Source organism: Gouania willdenowi, chromosome 22 (assembly GCF_900634775.1).
Source record: "Gouania willdenowi chromosome 22, fGouWil2.1, whole genome shotgun sequence".
NCBI classification, from domain to species: domain Eukaryota; kingdom Metazoa; phylum Chordata; class Actinopteri; order Blenniiformes; family Gobiesocidae; genus Gouania; species Gouania willdenowi.
In genome coordinates this window covers 28,574,675-28,600,815 of record NC_041065.1, presented here as the reverse complement: position 1 = coordinate 28,600,815, position 26,141 = coordinate 28,574,675, and the positions used below count along the sequence as shown (strand labels likewise).

Sequence of the window (26,141 nt, the reverse complement as noted above, 5' to 3'; positions counted from 1 at the left end):
TTTACATGAGATGTTACTGTATTCTATGATCCCTATGTTTTTTGTACTGTATGTAATCTTTTTATATATTGTTTTGTGTCTCGCCATGTCTTATTGTTAAGTGTAACATTTTATTACATCAGCCTGTCTAGGGACAACAGATGGAAATTAGCCGTTGGCTACAATCTGGCATATTTACATTTTTTTTTGAATGTTCATTAATATGTATTGTCCCTACTTAAATAAATAAATAAATCTTAGAGCGTTTTAAATACTCTTGGATCCGTCGGTGTGAATGCACCCTAAGTCAGTGAAAAACCAGAAATGTGTTGGAAAGTCACTTTTGGCAGAGTTTTTGAAGGAAATACAAGAAATCACAGTAAAAATGAAGTAAAAACACTTTTATGCATCCTGTCTACAGGACTCCGCATCTCACAATGCAATGCGCAAAACTTTTCCGACAATGACTAAACAAAGCGTTTACAGTTTCAAACTTTTGAGCAGCAGTTTCAACCAAATGATCTTATTATCAATCTTATTGATCTATGAGGCCTACACTATGTCTTTATCTGATTAAAACAATTGTCTCCAGCAGCTTTAACACTCTAGACTACGTCGGTGTGAATGCACCCTAAATCTCTACCATCCTACCCTTGTTATTGATCGAGTGTTGACCAAGTCAGAATGGATGACCTGGAAGAGTTTATCAAGTCAGGAATTTCATCCAGTGCAAAATGGAGGATTCTCCCTGGCTTTCCTTCACCAATACTTTAATGCCAGCCAATCCGGAGGAAACAACTCTTCCGCCGACACCTCAGACTTGGAGACTACGAACATCCAACTCCCTGCACTGAAATCTATCAATAAAAAGCTGGACGTGCTAGCCGTGCTGCACCAAGAGTTAAAGCATCTGAAGGTCAGTCTGGCGTTTTCTTTCTAGCAGATCAATAATTTACAAAAAGACAACAGTGAGCTCCACTCTGCCCTGTCGACTGTGTCAGCGGAGGTAACTCGATTCAAAATAAGAAAAATAACCTACTGAAAGAAACTGTTCTGAACATTCAATCTCTCAGTATGTGAGAGTTTATTTTTCTCAGGGATGCAGGAAAACTCTCAAGACAACGAACCGGAAGAGTTGTTGAAAAACTGCACTGAATTTACAGACAGAGAACTGTGGGGGCGTGTGCACGTGACTCCCAGGCAGTAAATACTCTCCACGGTAATCAGATACAGTCAAGTGAAGGAGATATGAGAGCAAAAGCAGAATTGACAATATTTTAAAATAAGAATTCCAGTACGTACATGGAAATCAAATGAAAAGGAAAAATGAAAATAATTAAAAAACACAATTTCTGTATGTGTGTATGTATGTAGATAGATATGCCTGTGTGTATATACGTAGTCCCTCAGTGGACGTGTAGAGTATCTACATATATTCATTGATTTTGCAGATGTCAATACGAGTTTATTAGGGTTGGTTCATTGAGTGTCGTGGTCAAATACTGTATAAGCTTTCACATAGTCCACCACAAACGTTAGTAAATACTCTGTCTGATTAGAGCATAGGACCAATATTACCATATATTTTGAATTTGTCAAGACATAATGACTGATCTCATTGTACACGCTATCAATCTTTTTCTTTTGTGTTTGTTTTTAGTTTGAGACTGTTTCTCATCATTCATTCAGAACAATCTAATATTGTTGCCTTGAACAGTGAGACTCGGTTGGCACAGATTGTGTCTTGATTTAGTCTCTTTCTGAATCTTCCGTTCTTTCTATGCCGCGCACGTCATTGAGTCTTTTTCTCTTGTGTGAGATCAGAACAAAAGAATGTGTACAATCGTTTGTTCTGTCCTTCGAACCTTGTAGGTTCAAGAAATTATCTCATACATGTGGAAGAGGTGATTTGTAAAAGCTCTGCAGTGTTGGTTGATATTTTCTCCTAAATCTCTGGAATATTTATATTCATTGATTTAACACTTTTTATTTTCTCTTAAAATATTTGTTTTTCTGATTATTTAACAATATATCCTTTCTTTCATTAATTTTTTAATACAATCTTGTATGAAAAAGTCACATAATAATTCTGAAAACTACTTAACACAAACCAGGAGTAATGGCAAACATCTTTAACATTCAAATATTCTATAAAAATATGAACTGAAGGAATAAAAAAATTAAAATCATGGCCCCAGTTTGGATGAGCTGATGTGATTTCTTCACTTTTCTCTTTTATTATTACAGTAAACAGAGGTGACATTTAACTTCCTGTAGCATTTATCCATGGATCCTCTTGTGAAAAACTAGAAGTTTAGGTTACATTGTGTCAAGTTTGTCAAATTTAATAATCACATTAAAGCTGTGCATCATAATAAAGCCATGCATGTATATTTATTTATGACAGAAAATCATAATGTAAGTTGCAGTCTTGTCTGTTGTTCCCTTGAACACATTGTCTTGATTATTTGAAAAAGGACAATTATAAATGTGTATATTACCAAAAACGTGATTTCTTGGAATGCTTTTTATTACTGAAATTAAGCCTTTACCCCCGGGATTTGGAGAAAATGCAAGGAAACCATGACTCGACTACAATTATTCGCGAACACAACTACTAATGTTTTTCCCTCATCACATGAATAAAGTAACTGAGTTGTGTAAACAATCCAAGATGGTTGCTAGGGTTAGATGTTATTACTGTACTCAGTGACCTGTTGTGGCTGTGGACAGGGAGATGAAACCAAGTGTGTCAAATCACACACAAATATCACCAAGTTTTTGGTTTGTGTCTCAGGAACCAACGCGGTAATAATACACTGTTATTTTATTTATTGTTTAAAGGAAAGCTACGTCTGTTGTTGGACAAGCCGCTAACGGATACTGTAGCTAGAAGCATTGCACATTAACACTACCAGAAAATGTCAAATTTAAGTTGTTGTGTTTTAGTTTTTAAGTTAAAAATAAAACTATTATTATACTTAGTTTAGCTTTGTGGTTGTGTTTATTTAGGAAATGCTGTTAATGAGACCTTTATTTTAAGTAATACATATTCAATGAGCCATGTGAAATTGATTTGTGTATTTTCTTGTATTTTTTTTATTTGTTTTGTTCAATAAAAAGAGCTCGAAACAATCAAGTATAAAGACTTTAAAACATGGCATTTCTTTTATATGATTAATTGATTTTTTTTGGTTTTTTAAGTAAAATGATCAATTACTAAAATGATTCTTTACTGCAGCCCTATAATTAAAACTCATAGTACTCAACTGAATCCCTCCCAGTCCATTCCCGTCATGTCGAGAACAGATGTCGACTGTCCCCAACTGCTGTTAGTCAGTGAAGACTCAGGCGCTTTTTATTTTCAGCCATTGCTAAAGTAGATGCTGGTCATGCACTTCTAGTTACGGATGTAGGTTAGCGCACGTTGGAAAGATTAACATGCATGAGGATCCTGAAAGCAATGTGAGTTAAGGTTACCTTTGTCCTTAATGAACTAAACAAACCCATTTCCTTGATCGCGGTCAGCAACCTGTGGCCCCAGAGATAGTTGTGGCCCCTCGCCTGTGGCTCAGCAACCAATCACTGTGCTTCTCTGAGCATTAAGTATCTCATCAGGCTCATTCATTGTCATTCAACATAAATGATGCTCAACCATGCAAGTTATCGAGCCCAATATTGACCCCTCCCCATCACTGAAAGTCACTATTGTTCAGACACTTCACACTGTCCCTGAAACCAGCCTGAGAGTTCATGCTGTCATGAGTTAGCAAGGGCACTAGCTTCATCAAAACATCAGTGCTTATTAGGGATGCACTGAAATGAAAACTCTTGGCCGAAACTGAAAACCAAGAATTAGAAAACCGAAACACCGGGAAAAACACAGTATTATGTATATTATTAGTAACTGCGTTTATGGATATAAATGTGCACTAACCTCACAAAAATTAAAACATTGCAATTGTATGTATTAATATTAATGCTTCAAAGAATAAATCGAGTTGGTTCGTTTCCAGACTGACACTGTGTTTTCTCGCAGCTGAAAACCAAAAATGCACTTTTGGGCCATTTTTGGCGGCCAAATTTTCGCTGCATCACCAGTGCTTTTCCTGTTTCACAGCAAAAATTGCCTTCAGTGCAAACTCATTTCCTTCTGTTCAACACCATTAAACTTACTCAGTTTTTGCTGATATGAAATACCCATAGAGTGAATATGTGTTTGTGTGTGTTCCCTTTACATTTTGATATTTTAATAGTGATTGGTCTATGGCTTTCAGCCTCTTGTTTGCCAGGTGAGCGGGACTTTAAAAGTGGCTCTTAAGATGCTAAAGTTTGCCGACCTCTGTCCTGGATGGAGACATGGCATTAAATGACGTTATTGTTCATTATTAGACATCATTATTGATTATCTGTCTGCTAGGTAACGTGTGCTAACTTCTATACTGTCATGAGTTGATTATATTTTAACCAGACTGAATGTCAACAACATCTAGGGGTTTAGTTTAGGTGCATTAGATGCTGAACAATCTACAGCCCATTGTGGCATTAAGTCAATATGTTGATTGTTGATACATTCACTGCTATGAATATTGCTCTTTAAAAAATGTTATTTTTACGTTGCAACATTAAATTTACTAAGTATTTAATTGAACATGAGTATTGACTATGCATCGACCCGTTAATATACGTCAATTTGTCACATCTGTTGTTGTTATTAAAGAGGTCAACTTGGGTCAAAGCTTGTAGAATAGTACAGTACACCCATTGTCCCATTCATTTTCTATGCACTATTTTTATACGAGCCTCCTATTTTGCTTGCCCTAGACAGACGGTAACAGCCTGAAGCTTTCACAAAAAGGCAACAAGAAATGTCAGACGTTGAAAGTGATCCAAGAGAGTCATTGGGGAAAACAGGCCCCCTGCCACGAGCTTTGTCTCCTCTTCTCCTGCCCTCGTCCTTTTCCATTGCAGCCATAAGATCAGACAAGACGTTATAAAAATGAAACGTAAAGGTCTTGATAATTGGCCCCGAAGATCTGGGTGGGTCTTGTAAAGGAGAAAGGGCAGAAAAGAACAGGAGGTGGAGCAGAAAGCAGGATCAGTTAGTGCTCATTAAAGACCCAAGGGCTCCTAAGATCTCCTCATTCTTTCCTTAATTACAAGATCTCTGTCAGTCTTGTTACTGGGATTTCAGGTAAAGAAGGTTCAAACATACTAGGGTTGTGCATTAGGGGTAGGCGATATAGAACAAAACTCATATCTCAATATTTTTTCTCAAAATGTCGCAATATAAATGTGTGGCAATACAAATGTGTGGCAATATAAATGTGGCAATATAACTCTCGATATTTTTAACTCAAGAAATTCTTACAAGACAATTCTGGGTTAAATTTGCTGATGCAAAATGCCACACAGGCACATTTATTAACAAACAGCTTTTTCTCCTCTAAGGGACAGCACGTGTGAGTGAATCCTGGAGTGCGCCTTGTTTGGGGAAGGTCAGGGTTAATCCATCTACCGGTAACTGTGCTTTAGGGATGTTCCGATACAACTTTTTCACATCCGATACGATAACGATCTTGCGGCCTTGGCTATTGCCCGATATCGAACCGATACGATATCAGCACGAGTCATACATACTTTTATTAGTTATTTTGTAGTGTGGAATGTTAGAAAAGGCTTGATGAAGTGATGTTATTATTATTAACCAATTGGTTACATAAATTTTAACCTTCAACATAATATCTACAGTATTCTATCGGGGTGTCCCGATCTGATATTGATATTGGAGATTTTAGATGCAGTCCGATAAAATCCGATATTTGTTTTCTGGCTGATATCGGACCAATATCCGATATCAATATCAGATCGGGACACCCCTAATTTTAGTAAATTTTATTCTCATGTCACTATTAATTTTGCATGTCTTGCTCCCTTGGGAAGTTCTCATGCTAAAACCATCCATTACATAAGAGACAATGATTGATGTGTGTGCTTGTCTATCTATAGAAAGTCAGTGTGGCGTGAATGCAGCTGAACTGGGCTAGGGCGATACGAGCAGGCCTCGTTCCGACCTGATAACTGATGCATGTTGACCACTGCTCAGGATTGATGATTGACCTCTGACTCCCTATTGATCGATTCATAATGCTCTGACCTGACATTTTTTTTTAACTACAAAGCACTCTGGATAGCTATTTTTAAAACAAGTACACAAAGAGCTCCTATACGTTCTCTCTCACGATGCTTTGGATAAACTGTGTTGATGTAATTCATATTTAATAATGCATCAGCAGGAGTACTCTAGTGTATCTTTTATTTGTTGCCCTCTCTTCTGTTCTTTTCCATTTCCCTCCCAAGGCCATCATGAAAAAAAAAGCCATTAACTTTTTCCCAATTGACCAAGTCTGTTAGCTTTGTAGCATTATACAGTTTGTGAATGGTATTAAATCAATTACTCTGAGTTGGTATTCTGCATATTTTAGTTTCTCTTTTCATATTCTCTTGAACCAATCCACAGTTTGGTAAATTTTGGAATTACTTTGTCATAGGGCTGGGCGACATGGCCTACAAATAAAATATCTGATTTTCTCACAAAAAATAGATTAATAATTTATTTTTTCCCCTACTTTTTAAAGAAAACAAAAAGTACAAATGACAGAAATGTCTCAAAACAAGTTTTGATCTGATTTTATAGCAAAAACACAAATAATGACTCATAAAATACACAAAATGCCAGCAGAAATTCCTAAAAAGACAGATACACACAGAAAATGACTCAGAAACTACACAAAAAGACAACAAACAACAACAAAAAACCCTTTTGTTCTTTCCTGTGTTAATGCTCAGATTCATTGTTTTTCTTAATACTTGCATGAATGTTGATAATGTGGCCCTCGGATCAGACAATCAATGTGATAACCGTTGCCCATCCCTGGTCTAAAGGACCAGATTTGGACCCCGGGCCTTGAGTTTAACACGTGCTTTAATAACATTTGATAAAATGATGACCCGAGTAAGATGTCCCCACCTCATTACCAGAATTGCATTTCTAAATAATGGATGCATGCGTTTCTATTTAAAGCTATCTAATATTAAAACAAATGTCCTCCACAGTCCACGCATGACTTTGTGTTGAAATTTAATTACTCATGTTGCACTTTTAGCCACGTTAGTCATTTTCACCACAGCACAATACACACTTTCTCCCACGCGTTCCCTGGAGAGCCAAGCCTTTCCCAGCTCGACCGAACAAGAAATAATTTGCCATTCATGCTTTTATATTTCAGATGTGATTGTATTCATCTAATCCGCTTAATGCACTCTGATTAGGACGATGGGTGGTGGTTAATGGATGAAAAAAGGAGATAGAGAGAAGGCTGTAATCTGCAGCGGGACTCTGTGCTGATGCGCATCATGCAACTTTCAACAACATGGGGAAATGTCAATTTAAAGAAATTGCCTGGTTTTTATTTTTTGTTGTTGTCTTATATATTTCTGGCCATATCTGTAGTCATCTTGTGTGTGTTTTTTTATTGGGATTTTGATCATTTTAGTGGTTTTTTTTGTGTATTTTCTTGTCATGTAGTGTATTTTTGTGTGTTTACTTTGGGGGTCGCCAGTTGCACGTCTGCACTAGACACTGGAAAAAATTGACCCTAACCTGCTTATGTGATAATTTTTTTCCCCCTAATTCTGGTCTTAAATTTAATTTCAAATGGCAATAAAAAATCTTAAAAAGTCTTGAACTTACTTTGACTGAAACTGTAGGAACACTGTTAGTCTCCAATCGTCTGAATACCAACTTTTTACAAATGTCGGTCTTTTTTTTTTTTTTTTTAGAACTTTTCACTTATGGAACAAATTGCCTTGGGACCTGAAAGACATGTCAACTTTGCACATTTCAAAAGGATTTAAAATCCTTTTTTTTTTTTTATGTACATACATATTTTTTTTAATTTATTTGTTGGCGTAATGAAAATGCGTCTTGATGTACCTTTTTATGTAATGTTTTTGTATATTTTTAACTGTCTTGATTTTTCTCTGTTCTTACATGTACTAGAGTCTTTATTTTTATTTTTTTTTAAGGACCTCAGGAAGATTAGCAACCACCATGGTGGAAGCCAATGAGGAATCCAATAAAGGGAAGGATTTTCAATTTTTTTAAAAGGCTTTTTTCATTGACAATTGATATGTCACAGAAAAAAAGGCCAAAATACCTGACTATATATATTAAATATAGCTTCCAGGATAACTTGATGGACTATATCCACAAAAGAAGAAGGGAAAAAAACACTAAACTCTCATTGCCGTTTGGACATGAGGCAGAAACATCCACGCTCCACGTGGCTCTGTTGTAATCCAGCCTTCAGTTTACATGTGCTTCTATTCTGACCTGTCCCTGAGTTTCTCGTGGCATTTAATGCTCATATCACTACAAAAGATTTACGTGAGGACAAACGAAACAGTCCGATGAAATAACATCTACACATGTAGCACTTAAGTAAACATCTATTTAAGGTCAAGTGATTTAAAGCAGAACTACTAGTACAGAATTCACATGGACTAGGAGGAACTTTCTCTGCTTTCTAAAATTGTCTTGTTTTTTATGTTTTAAGAAGGGTTGTTGGTTAAAAATAAGACACGCTGAAATGAGTGTTTGTTAGAGAAGGCACAGACTGATACAAACAATAAATAATCTCCAGGTGTTCTGTTTAAAAAACACTTTAAGTAGTGTGGGAGGATAATTAGGAAGATGGGCTTCACCTGTGAAAGACAAGGGGGGGGGGGTTATTCTACCTATATAGATTACATTACTGGCTATTACACTTCCTGAAATAGAGCCAAATATGCTTTGTATGGTTAGTGAACTATTATTATTTCATATTTTGTGCTGAATACACTCGCTGAAATCAAGTAAGATTATGATGAATTTTGTGGAAGTGTGCGATATTATAGCTCGTTCTACTTCTGGTGGTATGTCCTTCATATTGTAAGATTTTCTAGTGACATTTTGCACACTTTTGGAAATTTCCCTCTCTTTTCCTGCTCGTGTAGGTGACAAATTGCCCTAAAACAGTGTCAGGCAATATCCTGTCTCATATTGTAATTTCTGTTTCATTTTGTTTTGGTAATAAATCTTGCCACGGTTGCACACAGTAAATGTCTCATGTATAAACTCAAAAAGGAAGAGATACAATATTTCACTTTTGGAATTTATGTTATATTCCACAAAGGCATCTGTATAAAATAAAATAAAACCAATGAATTCAATTTCAAATAAAAACATTCTCAGGCTCTAAGTATAGCTACATTTATTAACTCTAAAACTGAGAAAATGCTCTTCATTCAATGCTGTTTTGGCGCCGTGCATTAAGTTTAATAGGGTTGGTCGACTATGATGTGATGCATTTGATTGTTGTCTAATTTCATGTTTTGTAGTTTCACAATGTCTGTTGATCATTTTAAAACAGAACAAAATAATTTACTCAGTAATGGTTGGGTGTAGAAACTTAACAAATTACTTCTTTGCTTCTTCTTTCGAGTCAAATGAGTGACTTAGAAATATACTCAAAAAAAGTACAAGTAACCATAAAAGCAACTCAATTACAGTAACGCGAGTACTTGTAATAGACAGCATGAGATAACCTTCCATGACTCGTACCAGACAGAAATAACTGGTGTTGTTTGAGTGGGATCAGAGAGATTTGTTGTTGGTCTGTAACAACAGCTGCTGTTTAAATGTGTAATAATTCTCAATGCCAAAGAGCATCAGTGAACAGCAGCAGTTAATACTCAGGCCTGATGTCATTCTGCATAGAGCAGGTTGGTGTAGGAGTGTGTACGTCTTCACTGGACATGAGTCATGATGATTCATCTACTTTGGGCCAGGGTTGGGGTCACTTATAATTATGTCTTCAATTATCCATGTTCAATCACAACTAATAATTATGGTGACTGGCATTTTTTCAATTTACAATTAAAATTACAATTATTATTTCCCCCGAAAGTCAATTACTAAAGTTAATTTACAATTAATCACAATTACTAAGCCGTCTATTAAATACCCCCCAAAAAAATAACCTTCCAGTAGCACTTTACTAAGTTTTATACAAAAGGCTGACATTATGCTGTCATTATTAGGACATGACACCTGTCAGCATGAATAAGGTGTCATGAAGGCTGTCATTAAGTGTCGTTAATTACCCTAACCTTTCGTTACCCTAACCTTACCTAATCACAATAGATCCCTCCACCTAACCCATAAAATGCCAACATAGCTCCAAAGGTAGTCCAAAGGAAGTTCAGTCTGCCAACAAAGATGATGGTGAACTTCTACAGCTCCATCATCCAGTCCATCCTCTGCTCCTCCATCACCATCTGGTACGCTGCAGCTACGGCCAAGGACAAGGCCAGACTGCAGCGTATCATCCACTCTGCAGAGAAGGTCATCGGCTGCAATCTGCCCTCCCTCCAGGACCTGTACGCCTCCAGGATTTTGAGGCGTGCAGGAAAGATTGTGGCCGACCCCTCCCACCCCGGTCAAAAACTGTTTCAATCTCTCCCTTCTGGAAGGAGGTTTCGGTTCATCAGGACCAGAACCTCCAGACACAAAAACAGCTTCTTTCCCTCTGCCACCATCCACATGAACACACCCCAAGTCACCCACTGACCCCCCCCCCCACCCGATCACCACCTCCATGATGACATTATCTGCTGCACTGTATATATATATATATATATATTTATTTATATTTATCCTATTTATCCTTTATTCTCTATCTATCCTTTATTTATCCTTCATCCTTTATATTTATCATTATTATTATTATTATTATTATTATTATTATTATTGTTGCTGGGTTGTTCTTTGTTTTTTTTATTTTTATTTTCTTTGTTGTTTGTTTTGTGCACCAACTACCAAGACAAATTCCTTGTACTGTCCTTAAAACTGTACATGGGCATTAAAAACGTTTCTGATTCTGATTCTGATTTAGCAAAGGGTGTCATAATTTAGTGAACTTAATGACAGTTTATTGACACCTGCCTTATGTATAAAACTTCAAGTAAAGAGTTACCAAGCTTCTAATTGTGTTAGCTTTCTGTTAGCATCTTTTATGATAACGGGTCAGTTTTCACCCTATGTCTTAAATCAGCTGTAAAATACACAAAAAAATATTATCTATCATTAAATTTGTTTTTTTTTATCTTTTGATTTCCTTGTTAGGCTTCCTAATAAATTAAAATATTAGTACCGGTAATAATATTTTTGGTGTGGGTGTCTGAGCCTTTTTTCTGTCAGTCTACCCCTTGATTAAATGAGTATTCATTTTTATTTTTATTGTAAAATTATCGAGAATTGACAGGTAGTGGGAAAACTTGATATGAAACATATTTTACTTATTGTTAACTACTTATGTGTAAACCATAGAACTGCAACATGTTTTTCCTGGTTTGTGTTTAATTAAATTGTACTTGATAGTTTGTATAGAATTTACATGATGAAAACATCAACAGATACAATTATTATAATTAAGTCATAATTGTAATGAATTATTAATTACGTGATTACAATTATCATTGACCCCAACCCTGCTTTGTGCTGATGATTTCCATTTTAATCAGTGTTTTTTTTTTTACATAAAGTTTGGCTTCATCTTATAATTAAACCATGCAAACAAAGCTGGGCAACATATTTGTTCTGCAGCTCATTTCCTGCTTGTTCATTCTTATAAGATTATTAAAAAGCATGAGAAGAAGACTTTTTTTTTCACCTTCTTTGTTGTTGCAGCTCAGTGGCCGTGAAGATGACCACTGCACGGTACCGTCCCACCTGGGAGCTGGCTGTGGACCCACTGGTCTCCTGTAAGCTGTGCCTTGGAGAGTTCCCCCTAGAGCAGATGACCACCATCACGCAGTGCCAATGTGTCTTTTGTACACTGGTGAGTTCTACACCAAATACACAAACTGACGACAGAAGCACACGAAATGACAGAAAAATACACAGAATGACAGAAAAATACACAAAACTACTCAAAATACACAAAACTAGACAACATAAATGCATACAAAGCAACTAAAAAGCTACATAGGACGACTATAAATGTACACAAACATGATTAAAAAAATAGAAACAATCAACAAAAATACACAGATTGATTTTAAATCAGACAAATTACACAGTGACTCCAAAGACACACAAATACAAAAACCTAAATTTGCACAAGATAACTACAAATATACTCAAATGCATTTTTCGGCTTTATATGATCAGAATTTTTGGGCCGATCAATGACGTTAAAAAAAACAATCACCGATTCGATCATATGAATTCAGGTTGTTTTTTTTAGGTACCGACCGAATTCCTTCGGTACTACCTGATACAGGTTCATGGAAAATCAAACATGTTTCTGGACCTAAACGCAGCCTTTGTGACTGTGAGGGAGTGAAAGAGTTGAAGAATTTCCATGCAGGACCAGAACATAACATTTGTTTTGTGTGTGCGTGTGTGCGTGCGTGTGTGTGTGTGTGTGTGTGTGCGCACGTGCGTGGGCGTGCGCGTGGGCGTGTCTGTGTGTGGGTGTGTATCCCTTTAATTGTGAATTAATGCCCTAGTCGCTCGACCACTGTGCGGAGTGAGGGAGCGCGTTGGACCAAAGCAGATGGATTATAAGCTGTATGCCGTTTTTAGTGATTGGCAAAATAAACGTTGCAGCTGTTGAATTAAACTGGAGTCCCATGTCATATTCAGTGACTGTTGTGAGGCAACTACAGAGAGTTGGAGATGAAGCTGTGGAGGCAAACCACACTGCAATTAGCCTCCTAACCTGCTGTTGCTTATAGTCCATATTCACAGGTGCACAACGGGGGTGGGACGCGCACACACACACACACACACACACACACACACACTCGCGCTTCTGTGTCGACCACCACCCTGAAACGGACAGATATGGAATCAGAACAGTATCATAATGAATGAACTCTTGCAGGGTTTTTTCACGAATGCACATGCTTTGTTTCACAGTTGTATTTCAAATTCACAAATGCACACGATCTGTTTCGCAAATATATATTTTATGCAAACTAGTAATATAAATTCTGAAATGCACACGCTCTACTTCACAAATATTACTTTGAGGCACACTTGTAATATAAATCCACAGATAATGCAAATTGCTGAATGTGCATTTACAAACTGCTTCTGTGCTGTGAAAGCTCTGTGTATTTAAGAGAGAAATGTGTGTGGTGAATTTTGAGACTGCCCTGACGTCGCGGGTCAATGATTGTCACCATTGGCTGATAAAACTGATTGACAGATTCATCAGCCAATCAGGTGTGTTTGCTTCCAGCCAATCATATGGCTTCTTACATTTTCTCCACACTATTGTTTGAACACTGCGTATGCGCACACACATCAGTAGCTCTGCGATTGGTTTAAAAGTGTGGAGAAAATGTAAGAAGCCATATGATTGGCTGAAAGCAAAAACACCTGATTGGCTGATGAATCTGTCAATCAGTTTTATCAGCCAATAGTGAAAAACACCCACAATGATGAGAAAAATACACAGTAGCTAGAAACACACACAAGATGACTACTAAAGTGCACAAAAATATATGAGACGGCTCAAAAATTCACAAGACAACTATAAATAATATACACAGAATAATCTAAAAAAAAAAAAAGCAACACAAAAAAACAAGAAAAATACAGCATTTTTAAAGACACGAGATGACTACAACAATACACATACAGTCATCACAAATATGCAAAATGAGCCCAAAGACACATACAAGACACAATCATAACACAAAAATACAAATCAACAACAAAAACACACAAAGTGGCTCCAAAGACACATAAGACGACTCCAAAGATTCACAAAATTAACACAAAATAGAAAAAACCAACAACAACAAAAAAACTACACACAAAATGACAACATTGCTGGCATGAATGTTGATAATGTGGTCCTTGGATCAAATACAATCACATTTTTTTTGTGGCCCCCACTGTGATAAAAGTTACCCTCTCTGCTATAGACAAGCTTCAGCTAAGCTTTAGTCAGAATGTTTCCATCAGATTTATCTTAAAAAGTTAGTGTGACGATGAAGTTTGTTGTTAAATGTTCTTTAGGGGTCGCTAGTGCTACGTAGTAGAAATGTGATGTTGCAATAGTTCACAGAGACTGGATCAGACTGGACCCAGTGTGGGGCACAGAATGACTCCCAGAAATAGATTCAGCTTCTGGGAACACAATCAGTGTGCTCGGAAGGCCATGTGAAGACTTATCAATACTTTTTTTTACAGCGGTTTTTACTCTGAAGGCCAGTTCCTTTGTAATCACAAAATGATCACTTGTGTTTTATTAAAATACTTTTTCAGAACTTTGCTGAAAGAACACACGACTGAATTTCATTTGCAATCACTATGACCTGGAAATAATACACTGGGGGTAAAAATCTGAAAGTTATTCAAATCACAAGTAAAATTTTACATGTTTAATTCATAAACTATGTTACTGATAATCAGTTCTGACTGCTGCTGAAATAAATTGAATAAATGGATACATTTGTCATGGGGGTATTAAGCTCTTTAGCTTGACTAAAAAAAGAAAAAGTGAAACTAAAATCTACAACGTTTGAAAAAGGAAAAGGATATTATAAGATTAGCTATTAATTGTTATGGTTTCTCTTTCTTTTTCACCAAATCTGGTATAAAAACAAGATTTTCTGTAAGTCACGGGTGTTTTTTTTTTTTTTCTTCAACTAATCCTCTGATGATTTCAGCTGTTTGCTTTCTCTTAATAATACTGAGGGTTTGTTTCTGTTCTGTCCTCAGTGCCTGAAGCAGTATGTGGAACTATTGATAAAAGAGGGCCTTGAGACTGCAATTAGCTGTCCAGACTCTGCCTGCCCCAAAAGAGGCCACTTGCAAGAAAACGAGGTACCAATAAAACAAAAGCACTGCTTTAACTACTGCTTTTTAGTAGTGACGATAAATGTTGGCAATTAGGGATTAGTACCAGGATGTAACATTTTATTTAAAAGATTAGTGGACACTTTGTAGAAACTTCTTTTTAGTGACAACACTGTCTGTATTACTAGTGGAGGTAAGCTATATCTGCACAAAGCAGCAAACTCCCCTGAGATACTGCAATGCCTGGGATCTAGCAACATTTTAGTTTTTTCAAAAACCTTTTGATTTGTGTTTTTTTGACTCATTTTGTGAGTAATTTAGTTGTTTTGTAGGTTGACTGCAGTCATTTAATGTGTTTTCGTTGTCATATTGTGTGTTTATCGAGTCATTTTGTGTAGTTTTGTTGTCGTTTTGTACATTTTTCAGTTTTTTTTTTGTGCTTTTGTTGTCAAAATGTGTGTTTTTCGAGTCGTCGTTCTTATTTCGTGTGTGTTGTTTTGTGTTTAAGTCATTTATTGTGTTTTTGTTGTTGCTTTGTCTGTTTTTGGAGTAATTTTGTGTGTTTTTTGGTTGTTTTGTGTATTTTCCTCATATAGTTTGTGTTATTTATTTATTTCTTTTTAGACATCTATTGGGTTTGTGTTTTCACTTTGTGTTGTTTTGTGTTATTTTTCATATTCTTATTGTCGTTTTGTATATTTTTGTTTTCATTTTGTTTTGGTTTTTTTTTGTTTTTGGTTTTTTTGGAGTCATTTATTGGTTTTTGTTTTTTGTCAAAATGTGTGTTTTTGGAGAATGTTTTTGTATCTTTGCTGTTTTGTGTATTTCTCTGTCATTTTGTGTGTTTTCGTGTAATTTTTTTTTGCATTAGCCCCTCGGGCCACACAAAAATTGTTTTTTTAATTTCATGCAGGAAACAAGAGGAGCTGATAATGTTTACGTCCCGTACATAGCCAGGCTTTTCCTGCTGTGTATCTGTGCAATCAGGCTTTTTTTTAGGCTCTTTTAGACACAGAATTTGGACTGTCCAGTATGAATGTCTAACCATCCATCTCTAAATAAATACACACACTGACCTGCTCATTTCCCTTCGCTTGCAGATCGAGTGCATGGTGGCCTCAGAGACGATGCAGAGATATAAGAAGCTGCAGTTTGAAAAGGGTGAGTCTGGCGGCTGTCAATGGCAGACACACACGTGCATTAACGCTTTTGTCCGACGGAGATGCTGCACTTTGGTTTGACACACACACAAAAAGATGTCAAACACACGCAGCTGAAGTGCCAGTCAGTCCATCTGCTGTCTGCTCCCATCCATCCATCCATCCATCCATCCATCCATCCATCCATCCACACTTTAGGCCAGAGGCGTCAAACTCATTTTAGTTCAGGGGCCAAATACGGAGCAGTTGGATTTCAAGTGGGCCACAGATTTCATGCTGGAAAATGAGTAACTTTAACATTATTTTTGCACTTCTACGTATACATAAAATGCTAAATATGCAAGAAACCGACAATATCCAAGCAATAAGTGACAGATATCAGTCCCAACAGAATCTAAACTTTAAATTTCCTAGATTCTCAATTTCATTAAGGGAAATATGATGTCATTATTTGAGGAAAAGTGAATTATTTAGTAAGAATTTAAGTTATTTATGTTTAACCTAAAGATAATTTTACCTCAGTTATCGACCGCACTAAAATCAAACTGCAGATTATGAGAGAAGTAGAACACCGATTAGTTACTTTTAGTTTATTTGAACTTTTTATGCATGGTGTCAAACTATGATCTTAAATAAAGATCTATTTAAAAAAAATAGAACTTTAAAGTGATGACTCAAAATACACAAAACTAAATATTTATACAAAAAATACACAAAATGACAACAGAAATGCACCAAACTACACCAAAAAAGATATAAAAATACACAAAATGACTACAGAATCACACTACATTGGCAACAAAAAAACAATAATAATACAAAAAATACACAAAAACACAACAGACAGATACAAAAATACACATAGTGACTCTAGAAAACGTACATATTATTAGCTCCCACTACATGAATACATACTTCCAACAGGCACTGTACTAGTACAATTTAATTACTGGATGGATTTCACACTTATTATTATTATTATTATTATTATTATTATCAATAATTTGAGCTTTGCACATATAGCTACAGGTGGAGGCAAGCTACAGCTGAGCTACAACATAATAATAATTGTTATTATTATTGTTGTTAATATGATTACTGGTATTATTATTATCGTTATTATTTTTATTAATTTGAGCTTTGCATATATCGCTACAGGTGGAGGCAAGCTATATCTGAGCTACAATATAATAGACAATAACTGAGCCACGGCAACGTTGGGCTCAGTTTTATAGTGATAAATTATTCAATAAAAATCTGATTTGTGTTTACGACGAGCATTTCCAAGAAACTTCCAAAGTTCTTCTACTTTTTAATATGAGCCGCTCCCTCCCACGCATGTGCTGCAGAACAGCTTGAGTACTGTATGTATTAAATCTAATGGCAGCTGTGTGGCTCTGCTCCTGTGAATGTAGACCTACTAATGAGTGATGGTACTGAGGCAGCATTAACTGTAAGCTGTGCTATCAGTCACCATGGTGCCCTAAACCCTCCACCCTCACAGACGGACTTACCTCAGACCACATTCAGATCACAGCCCCAGGTGTGAGAGCATGAGCGACAAAGGGCTGAGGTGGGATTCAGTTGATAAAAGGAAATCCTAAAAGTAGGGATGAGTGCAGCGAGCTGTCCCGTCAATGTCCCCGTCCGCTCAGGAAGAATGGACCTTGAAACTGGCCCATGCTCTTCAGGTGTGCACACAGTTCCTGGCAGAGATGTTCTATGTTGGTTTATCACCGATACACAATACAGACCCTTTCCAAAAAATTAGAATATCATGGAAAAGTGGTTTAATTTCCATAATTTCATTCAAAAAGTTAAACTTTCATAGATTATAATTACAATTTCAAGTATTTATTTGTTTATTTTTAAATTATTTGGGCTACCAGCTCATAAAACCCACAAAAACAGGAATTCAAAAAATTAGAGTACTATGAAGAAATCACCATTTACTTTTCAGTTTTTGCAGATAAAAAAGAGGAGAAGAAGGACTGGACTGTGGCTAGTGGTCCAAGGTCCTCTTTTATGATGAAAGTAAAGTGTTCTTTTCATTCGGGAATCAAGGTCCAATGGTTTGGAGGAAGACGGGTGTAATAGTAACTAACCTATAATCAATATATTTGCCTGCCCTTTGTGTGTTCAGAGGTGCTGTTGGACCCGTGCAGGACGTGGTGCCCCTCCTCCACCTGCCAGGCCGTGGTCCAGCTAAAGGAAGCAGCTTCTCCTGCTCTACCACAGCTGGTCCAGTGTACCGTCTGTTCCCTGGAGTTCTGCTCAGCCTGTAAGGCCAACTGGCACCCTGGGCAGGCCTGTCAGGAGAACAACCAGCCCATCACCTCCTTCCTACCAGGAGAAAACACGTGAGTTATGGACACAAACAAACTAATGAGCCTCCATTTACGGTAACATGTTGCTGCTCCTGATTGGTGAGCCTGTCAGGTCAGAGCAGGACCTGCACACAGATCAAGCTGACCCATTTCTCTGTGATATCCTCTTAGCTTTGCTCTACCTGCCTCTATCAGTCCAAGGCCCAGCGCTGAGGCAGGATTTTTAAACGATTAAAATGGTTCTGTTTTCAGTGTTTAACATCAGCTAAAGGCTGAGAGGACTCCATCGTTACTGGACATGTTTAAATGTGTGTTGCCTTCACCAGTTTAGCAATGTGTACCAAATGTTAGTGGAAGCTACAGGCTGAGGCGTTAATTCTAGGCTCTATTCTCCCATGTGCGTGAGTCAAAAAGCAACGCAGCGGCGCTGTTTTTGGGGTGCACGCCATTCTCCCCCTGTACTCAAGTCAGTCCCCTCCATCACAGTTACACACTCTGGGTGGAGCGGCCCTGAAATGTGGCTGTTTTCATTCAAATCTGGCTTTACGCGTATTCTCCCATATTTCATGCTTATTTTCGCCAGTTCAACCACATTTACTATTTGTCATGTCCATTATTTGCCAGTTTAAACTAATTGTGGTTATTAAAATCCCATTTCACCACCTTTTCCACCAGTTTTTATCACTTTCAACCCATTTTATTTCTGATTAAAACAATGATTTACATCTTTAAGATGACTACATACTATGGCCCAAATAATATTAAACTTCCTGGATAACAGTGGATATTATTCAGATGAATAAATAAATGTGGTTATCACAGATTCATAGAACAATAGACCATCATTTTGCTGATTTTATGGAGGGGCTCCAAACATTTCTCCCCGTTAGTCCCCCTTATAGATGGCCCTGTCTCCACATGACTGTTCTTCAATATTCATGTCTGTGTTCAATCACCTTCAGGTACAGTGGGGGTCCCCAGTCTCTGGAACCTTTATTTTGGCAGTCGCGGGCTGAAAAGGTTTAGAACCACTGGACTAATGCAACTGCTAAGAATGAAAGATGCCTGTAGGCAAAAGAGTGGAGGATTCTTTATCGTGCGCTGGATAAATAATAGCAGGATTTATGTGTCTTTTCCTTCCTTAGCTCTTTCTATAAGAACGAAGAGGACGACGCACCGATCAAGCGATGCCCCAAATGTAAAGTTTACATCGAGAGGGACGAGGGCTGTGCACAGATGATGTGCAAGAACTGCAAACACGCTTTCTGCTGGTACTGTCTGGAGTCGCTGGACGTGAGTTGGGTTCTTTTATCAAACGCTTGATATTCAGTGTGTCGGTCTGCTGCTCCGAGGCGTTGTCAGCTAATAATTTAGCTGTCAGTAGAATAGGTCAGCCTTCACCACAGGGAGAGTGGCATACATGCAACATTTGGGTTTAGATTCTGGGAAAAACATGACAGCCAAGCTGAAGAAGGATGAGGCGACTTCTGAGATGGAGTTTAAATGTTTAAATGTTTATTTGTTCATTGGTTCCTCATTAGTTTTCACCGTGGTGGTCGTTGCTAATCTTCCTGGGTTCTGTAAAAAAGATTCAAGTACATAAAAGGACAGAAAAAATTAAGATCGTTAAAAATACACAGAAACATTACATCAAAACGGCACATTTTCATTACGCCAACAAATACATTAAAAAAAATACATGATATTAATATTAAGATTGGTGAAAATATTATTTTAAAGATTTTTTTTAGTGTTAGCATTACCCTAGCATTAGCACTAACCTAGCATTAGTTTATCATTAGCGCTAACCTAGCATTAGCCATAACAACATTAGAATATCAACATGTGCTCATTTGATCCATAAAATATTTCAGAGATTTTCAGAGGAAACACTAATGAAAGACAAGATGAGATGCTTTTGTTTTGAAAAGAGGATGTTTGATTTTTAGCTTGACGCCTGTCCCAGGACGATTTTACATTTCATTCGCAATGCATCATGGGACTGTTGAGTTTGACTAGTGTGCCTTTTTCTACTGTTTATGACTGAAAGGGATATTTTTAACTACTTTAGTATTGATTTAATGTTTTGTTGCACTTTTTTAATCATGTAAAGCCTTCTGTATGAAATGTGATCTATAAATGAGTTTGCCTCGCCTGCAGTGGGGATAAAAACAAACTTTTGAGCAGCAATTTCAACCTTTTACATCTTTTTTTTTCCCGAGCAAATGATCTTGTGTGTATTGATCCACGACGATACACTGAGTCTTTATCCTATAACAAACGATGGTTTCCAGTAGGTTTAATGGTGTGAGCTGAGCGGATCCGACCACAGAGGTCATTTTAAACAAGCTGTCTTCCTGTCTGCTAATGACTGGCCTTCTTCTTCTTCTGCGTGTGCGTGTGTGTGTGTTTGTGTGTCCACACGTGTCCGTTAGGATGACTTCCTCCTGATTCACTACGACAAAGGGCCATGTCGAAACAAACTGGGCCACTCCAGAGCGTCTGTCATCTGGCACAGAACACAGGTGAGAACAGGCAACCTCCCCCATTGCTGCGGAATTCCACACGCCGGTTCACATGGAATAAAGGGATGGCAACAAGTGTAGTTTGATCTGTGCACTATTTACTGAAGGGAAAATACAAAACAAAAGCAGTTACATAACCAATAATGTGTCGTGTAAACTGAATAAAATAAGTGTATTTGAAACGTGGCTCGTACAGGATGTGCTAGCAGCAGAGTTGGAGACAATTACGTCTTCAATTATCCATGTTCAATTACAATTACGATGTACAGCATTTTTTCCAATTATAGTTAAAATTACAATGATTTTTTTTCCCCTGAAAGTCAATTATAATTACTAATTTATATCTCAATTACTAAAGTAGAATTTCAATTAATCACATTTACTGAGTCTTTAATAAATAACCCCATAAAACGTAACCTTCTTCTTGTGTTAGCTTTCTGTTATCATCCGTTATGATAACGGGTCAGTTTTGACCCGAGTCTTAAATCAGCTGTAAAATACACCAAAAAAATATTATCCATCATCTAATTTGTTTTTCATTCTTTGTTTACCTTGTTAGGCTTCCTAATCAATGAAATTATTGGTATTAATACTTTTTTCTATTTTTTTAAATAATGAAATGATCCTCAAGAGAAGTGACAGGTAGTGGGAAAAGTTTATATTAAACATATTTTAATAATTGTTATGTACGTATGTGTAAGCCATAGAACTGTAACAGGATTCCACAAGTTTGCGTTTAAATTGTAAATGATTTATAGAATTTCCAAGCCAATTACAATTAAAAAGGTCAGTTACCTGAGCTCAATTACAATGAAATTACGATTCCAACAGCAACAGATTTTTCCAATTACGTCATAATTGTATTTAATTATCAATTCTAATTGATCCCAACCCTGGCTAGCAGCTAGCACATTAAGACAAAAACACAGCGCTGAGTACACTTCACTGTGCACTTTTCTGCTCATTATCCAGCTCCTATGTTCATTCAGTGCCTCTCCGTCTTTGTCCAGCATCCTCACTTAGTCGTCATTAACATACACGTTGGCATCTGTTGCCTAGCGAGGCAGGGCTGACTCATTTGATGACAGTTCATCTTGTGCAAGCAGTGATGCACGTGGCTCTCCTCCTCCTCCTCCTCCTTATTCCCCTTCTTTCTGCTCATTCACATCCAAAAAGCTTCCATTACACTGTTTACGTAAACTCTAGATGTTCATCTACCTTAAACTGTGCACTGCATTTGGTCAAATACTCAAAATAAAAAGCATCACCAAGAATCAAAGTACACATTTTGGGGCTAAATATAAATAAATGAAGCAAAAGTATATCTAAAAAAGATCTGTTTGCTTTTAACAGCACATTTTCCCTTGGCGACCATTTCCCTCTGCAATAAAATGTCATGGTGTCTAGCGCCATCATGTGGTTGACTAAGTAATTTGCCTTGATGGTCTCTGTAGCCAAAATTTTGAATTAAATGGCAAATATGTTTTCAATACAGTCCATGAAAAAAAACCAAAAATAAATAAATATTTTAAAATGTAATATATATCACTTTTACTGAAGTACAGATGGGTTTATATTCAGTTACATAAGCTTTTTAGAGACAAAGTACAGTGAAACATTTGTGCTCCTCCCGTATTTAAAAAGAACTGTTATAATGTAACACAGACAGACTGATATCAAAGAAGTAAATGTTTAATTGGTTACTTGGTTACTTTTTGCATTTATTTCTAAAAGAGTTACCAGTACTTAAGTATGTTTTAAAAGCAGCAATTTGTTACGTTTCTACACCCAAACGTTACTGAGTAAATTCTATATTTTTTTGTTTTAAGATGATCAATGGACATTGTGAGACAACAAAAAAATTAAATGACCAGAAAACAATCAAATGCATCACATCATAGCCGACCAATCAGATTAAATGTATTGCACGGCACCAAAACAACATTTAATGCAGGGTATTTTCTTAGTTTTAGAGTTTATAAATGTAGCTTTACTTAGAGCCTGATCATTTAATTTATGTGGAATTAAATGAATTGGTGTTATTTTATTTATTGTACATTTTGACAAACCTTTTATTTTATACAGATGCCTTTGTGGAAAATAAATTAAGTTCTAATTGTGCAAGATTTGATCTCTTCCTTTCTGAGTTTATACATGAGATGTTTACTGAGTGCAAGGGAACCGTGGCAAGATTTATGACCAAAAATAAACATGGGGTGCAAGTTGGCATCCCTCCAGCAGATGGTGACCTAGCCGGCCGCCTGGGTTGCCTGGTGGGAAGGCCGGCCCTGCCTCTTGCTTTGTTAATGTATCCTAGTGTACATTATATCAATAAAAACTATTTTAAAAAGGCATTTAGCGACCTGGTCAACACATGTTACTGCCACAATCTGTCTCTTTATGCTCTGTTTAGATGACTGTGTTGTTTCATCATTTCTTTAATTCTCTTCCTAAATGTCCTCCTACAGGTGGTCGGGATTTTCGCCGGTTTCGGCCTGCTCCTATTGGTTGCCTCTCCGTTCCTGCTACTGGCCACGCCCATCGTCCTGTGCTGTAAGTGCAAGTGTAGCAAAGGCGACGACGACCCTTTGCCCACATAAGATCCCACCAGGAGCCGCGTGAAAGATGGGGAACCCCCTTTTTACGCATCCCGTCAACCTTTTTTCATCGCTTCCGACTCGCTGAGAGCGCTTCATTTTTTGGGCCGAGCCGCACTGGCCCGCAGGTTGAGGAGCGACCCTGATCACTGATGGGTTCAGATCAGGAACGGGACTCCTGTGTCTGTGCGAGGAAGACATTGGTTTATTGAGGATGAGGATGAGACCGAGCAGGTGTTTTTTTTTATTTTGCGAAGCATAAATATTCAACAGGAGCAACTTTTTCTTTAGTTTTCAGCAACAAAACGTTTTTTTCCTCCACTTGATGTAGCTCTACAGACGGTCCGTAGCATAAAGGAGTCCCACCCACCACGCATGTTTGGTGTCGCTCCTGTTTGCACAAAGAACACGAGCCGTTCCTCATGTTCTCGACTGATCTCAACGATCTACTCGATGTACAGCACGTCCTCCTGATGATGTCAATGTTTTCTAATGCGCTTTTAATAGACATGTGCTCAGTTTTGTGTCCGTGTTGTGTTTTATGGAGTGTTTTTAGGCAAGCATTTTAAAGGGGATTGCTGCACAAGTAAAAGGACACAAATGAGATCCATTGTTAAATGGGATTGATTTTTTTTTATTATGTAATTTTCTTTTTCCTGCTGTTTGAAACTGAAAATTGTGATTTTCACAGATGTGTTTCCTGCATTGTGTGGTGTTCCCCTTGGAGTTCAAGCCTAATGCAGGATATTGTATCTAGGGTTGGAAAGGAGCAGGAAATTTCCACAGGAACTTGAGGTCGGGATTTTTTGGATTATTGAAAAAATTTAACTTTTTATGAGACATATTTATTAGAATTAACTGAAAATTGGGAGTAATTTTTATTTATTTTTTTTAACCTTTTTTTAACATTTAACACCTTTTTTCAGCATGTGCATACATTGTAAAAAAAAAAAAAATAGTAAAAAATAAATTGGGTGTAATTTATTTTATTTTTTTTTAGCATGTACAGACAAGATAGAAAACAAATAGAAAAAAAAATGGGAGTAATTTTTTTTACATCAAAAAATTCAGCATGTGCAGACACGGTAGAATTTATTTAATTGTTGAACTTTTTTCAGAATGTGCAGACAAAGTTTAAAAAAAAAAAAAAAAAAAATGGCGGTAATTTGTTTTATTTTTTAGCCTGTGTAGACAAGGTAGGAAAAAAAGAAAAAAAATCGGGATACATTTTTATCTTATTTTATTGTATTTTATTATATTTTTAACTTTTTTTCAGCATGTGCAGACAAGGTACAAAAAATAGTAGAAAAAAAAATGGAAATAATTTTTATTTTATTTTATATTTTTTTATTTCCTGCATGTGCAGGCTAGTAGGAAACAGTCATTTTAAAACAACAATATCATATCCAACCATAAATATTAGCATCCATTCAAAATAATACAATTAAAAAAACATTTCAACCCTGGTTTCCAAACTCTGTGATTTTTCGAAGTTGGAAACTTTTCCTGGGACTCGACGGGAAATTTTAAAATTTCAAGATTTGACCTTAACAAGAATGTTAAATATAGTTCTGAAAATATATTTTTAGCATCATCTATTCTAAAATATCAGCATCAGTTATTTAAAAGTTACTCCCAATTTCCGGTTAATTCCAATAAATAAATAATCCCCATGAAAAGTTCCTGTGCAAATGTATCGGGAAGGCTCCGCCCTTTTGGAACCCTAGTCGTATCCACGTGTTGTGGACACAGTTTTCCCAAAAAAAATAGATGTCACTCCTATAATTCCCAGTCCCTCTGAGGTGATTCAACCAAAAACGAATTAATAGCCTTAAATTGAGAAGAGCCAAAAACAAGCATTCCCCGCTCCTGCACAAAAGCAACAAAGTCCAATCCTGACGGTAATCCCAGGGAAAATCTGGATGATGCCGGCCCTTTAAATCAACAGGATTAAATGATGTCATTCATTTGCCTCGATTTACAGCCATAGTTTGAAGAAATAATTCCAAATATATTGTGACCTATGGTTTCTATATACAGTATATACCCAGAGGCCTCCATCTCCGGCCCTGAGAAGACTTTTCAAAACGTGTACACGTTGGTCGTCCAAGTGCCAGTCATTTATTTGTAGAGAAAAAGCAGCTTTTTATGTCAGAATCCATCCATGTAACCCAAGTCTACGGTGTGTGCGTTCCATCACTGTATCTATGCAAGTTTGTGTCATAAAAGCTAACGAAGGAGTCGTAAAACAAGTGAAAGCTGCAGAATGTCACCACGCACGTGCACGCCCACGCTTTTACTTTAACAAGCGAAGCATCCGACGCTCTCAATAGGTTTCTTAGCATTGAAAGCATCTATCACGTGTTTCTAATAGGGTTTATTTTCTGCTCAAACACTGCAGAGTTCATGTAGCAAACGTGGCTACAAAACAGTAGCATCGCTGTCAGTAAAGCTGCTGGAGACGATCACTAACGTTTGTTTTAACACACATACAGTAAATAAATCTATCCAAGTGAGTAATAACCAATACCGATATCAATCCAATACGATATTAGCACAAATCATATGTTCTTTTATTACTTATTTTATTGTGTAGAACGTTAGAAAAGATCAAGTGATGTTACTCATAGACC

General features: G+C 36.9%; 1 protein-coding gene across 1 annotated transcript in view; it reads left to right on the top strand.

Moving 5' to 3' along the window:
* The window catches only part of rnf144aa (ring finger protein 144aa), a 33,335-nt gene extending 8,884 nt beyond the window's left edge, over positions 1-24,451 (top strand). Inside the window, exons 2-8 of the mRNA XM_028438716.1 lie at positions 11,771-11,921; positions 14,822-14,926; positions 16,000-16,060; positions 18,203-18,419; positions 19,532-19,679; positions 20,822-20,911; positions 23,380-24,451. Of these exons, the coding sequence (XP_028294517.1) occupies positions 11,787-11,921; positions 14,822-14,926; positions 16,000-16,060; positions 18,203-18,419; positions 19,532-19,679; positions 20,822-20,911; positions 23,380-23,511 (888 nt within the window). The 5' untranslated portion in view covers positions 11,771-11,786 and the 3' untranslated portion in view covers positions 23,512-24,451. The remainder of the gene's footprint in view (positions 1-11,770; positions 11,922-14,821; positions 14,927-15,999; positions 16,061-18,202; positions 18,420-19,531; positions 19,680-20,821; positions 20,912-23,379) is intronic.
* The last annotated feature ends 1,690 nt before the right edge of the window (positions 24,452-26,141 follow it).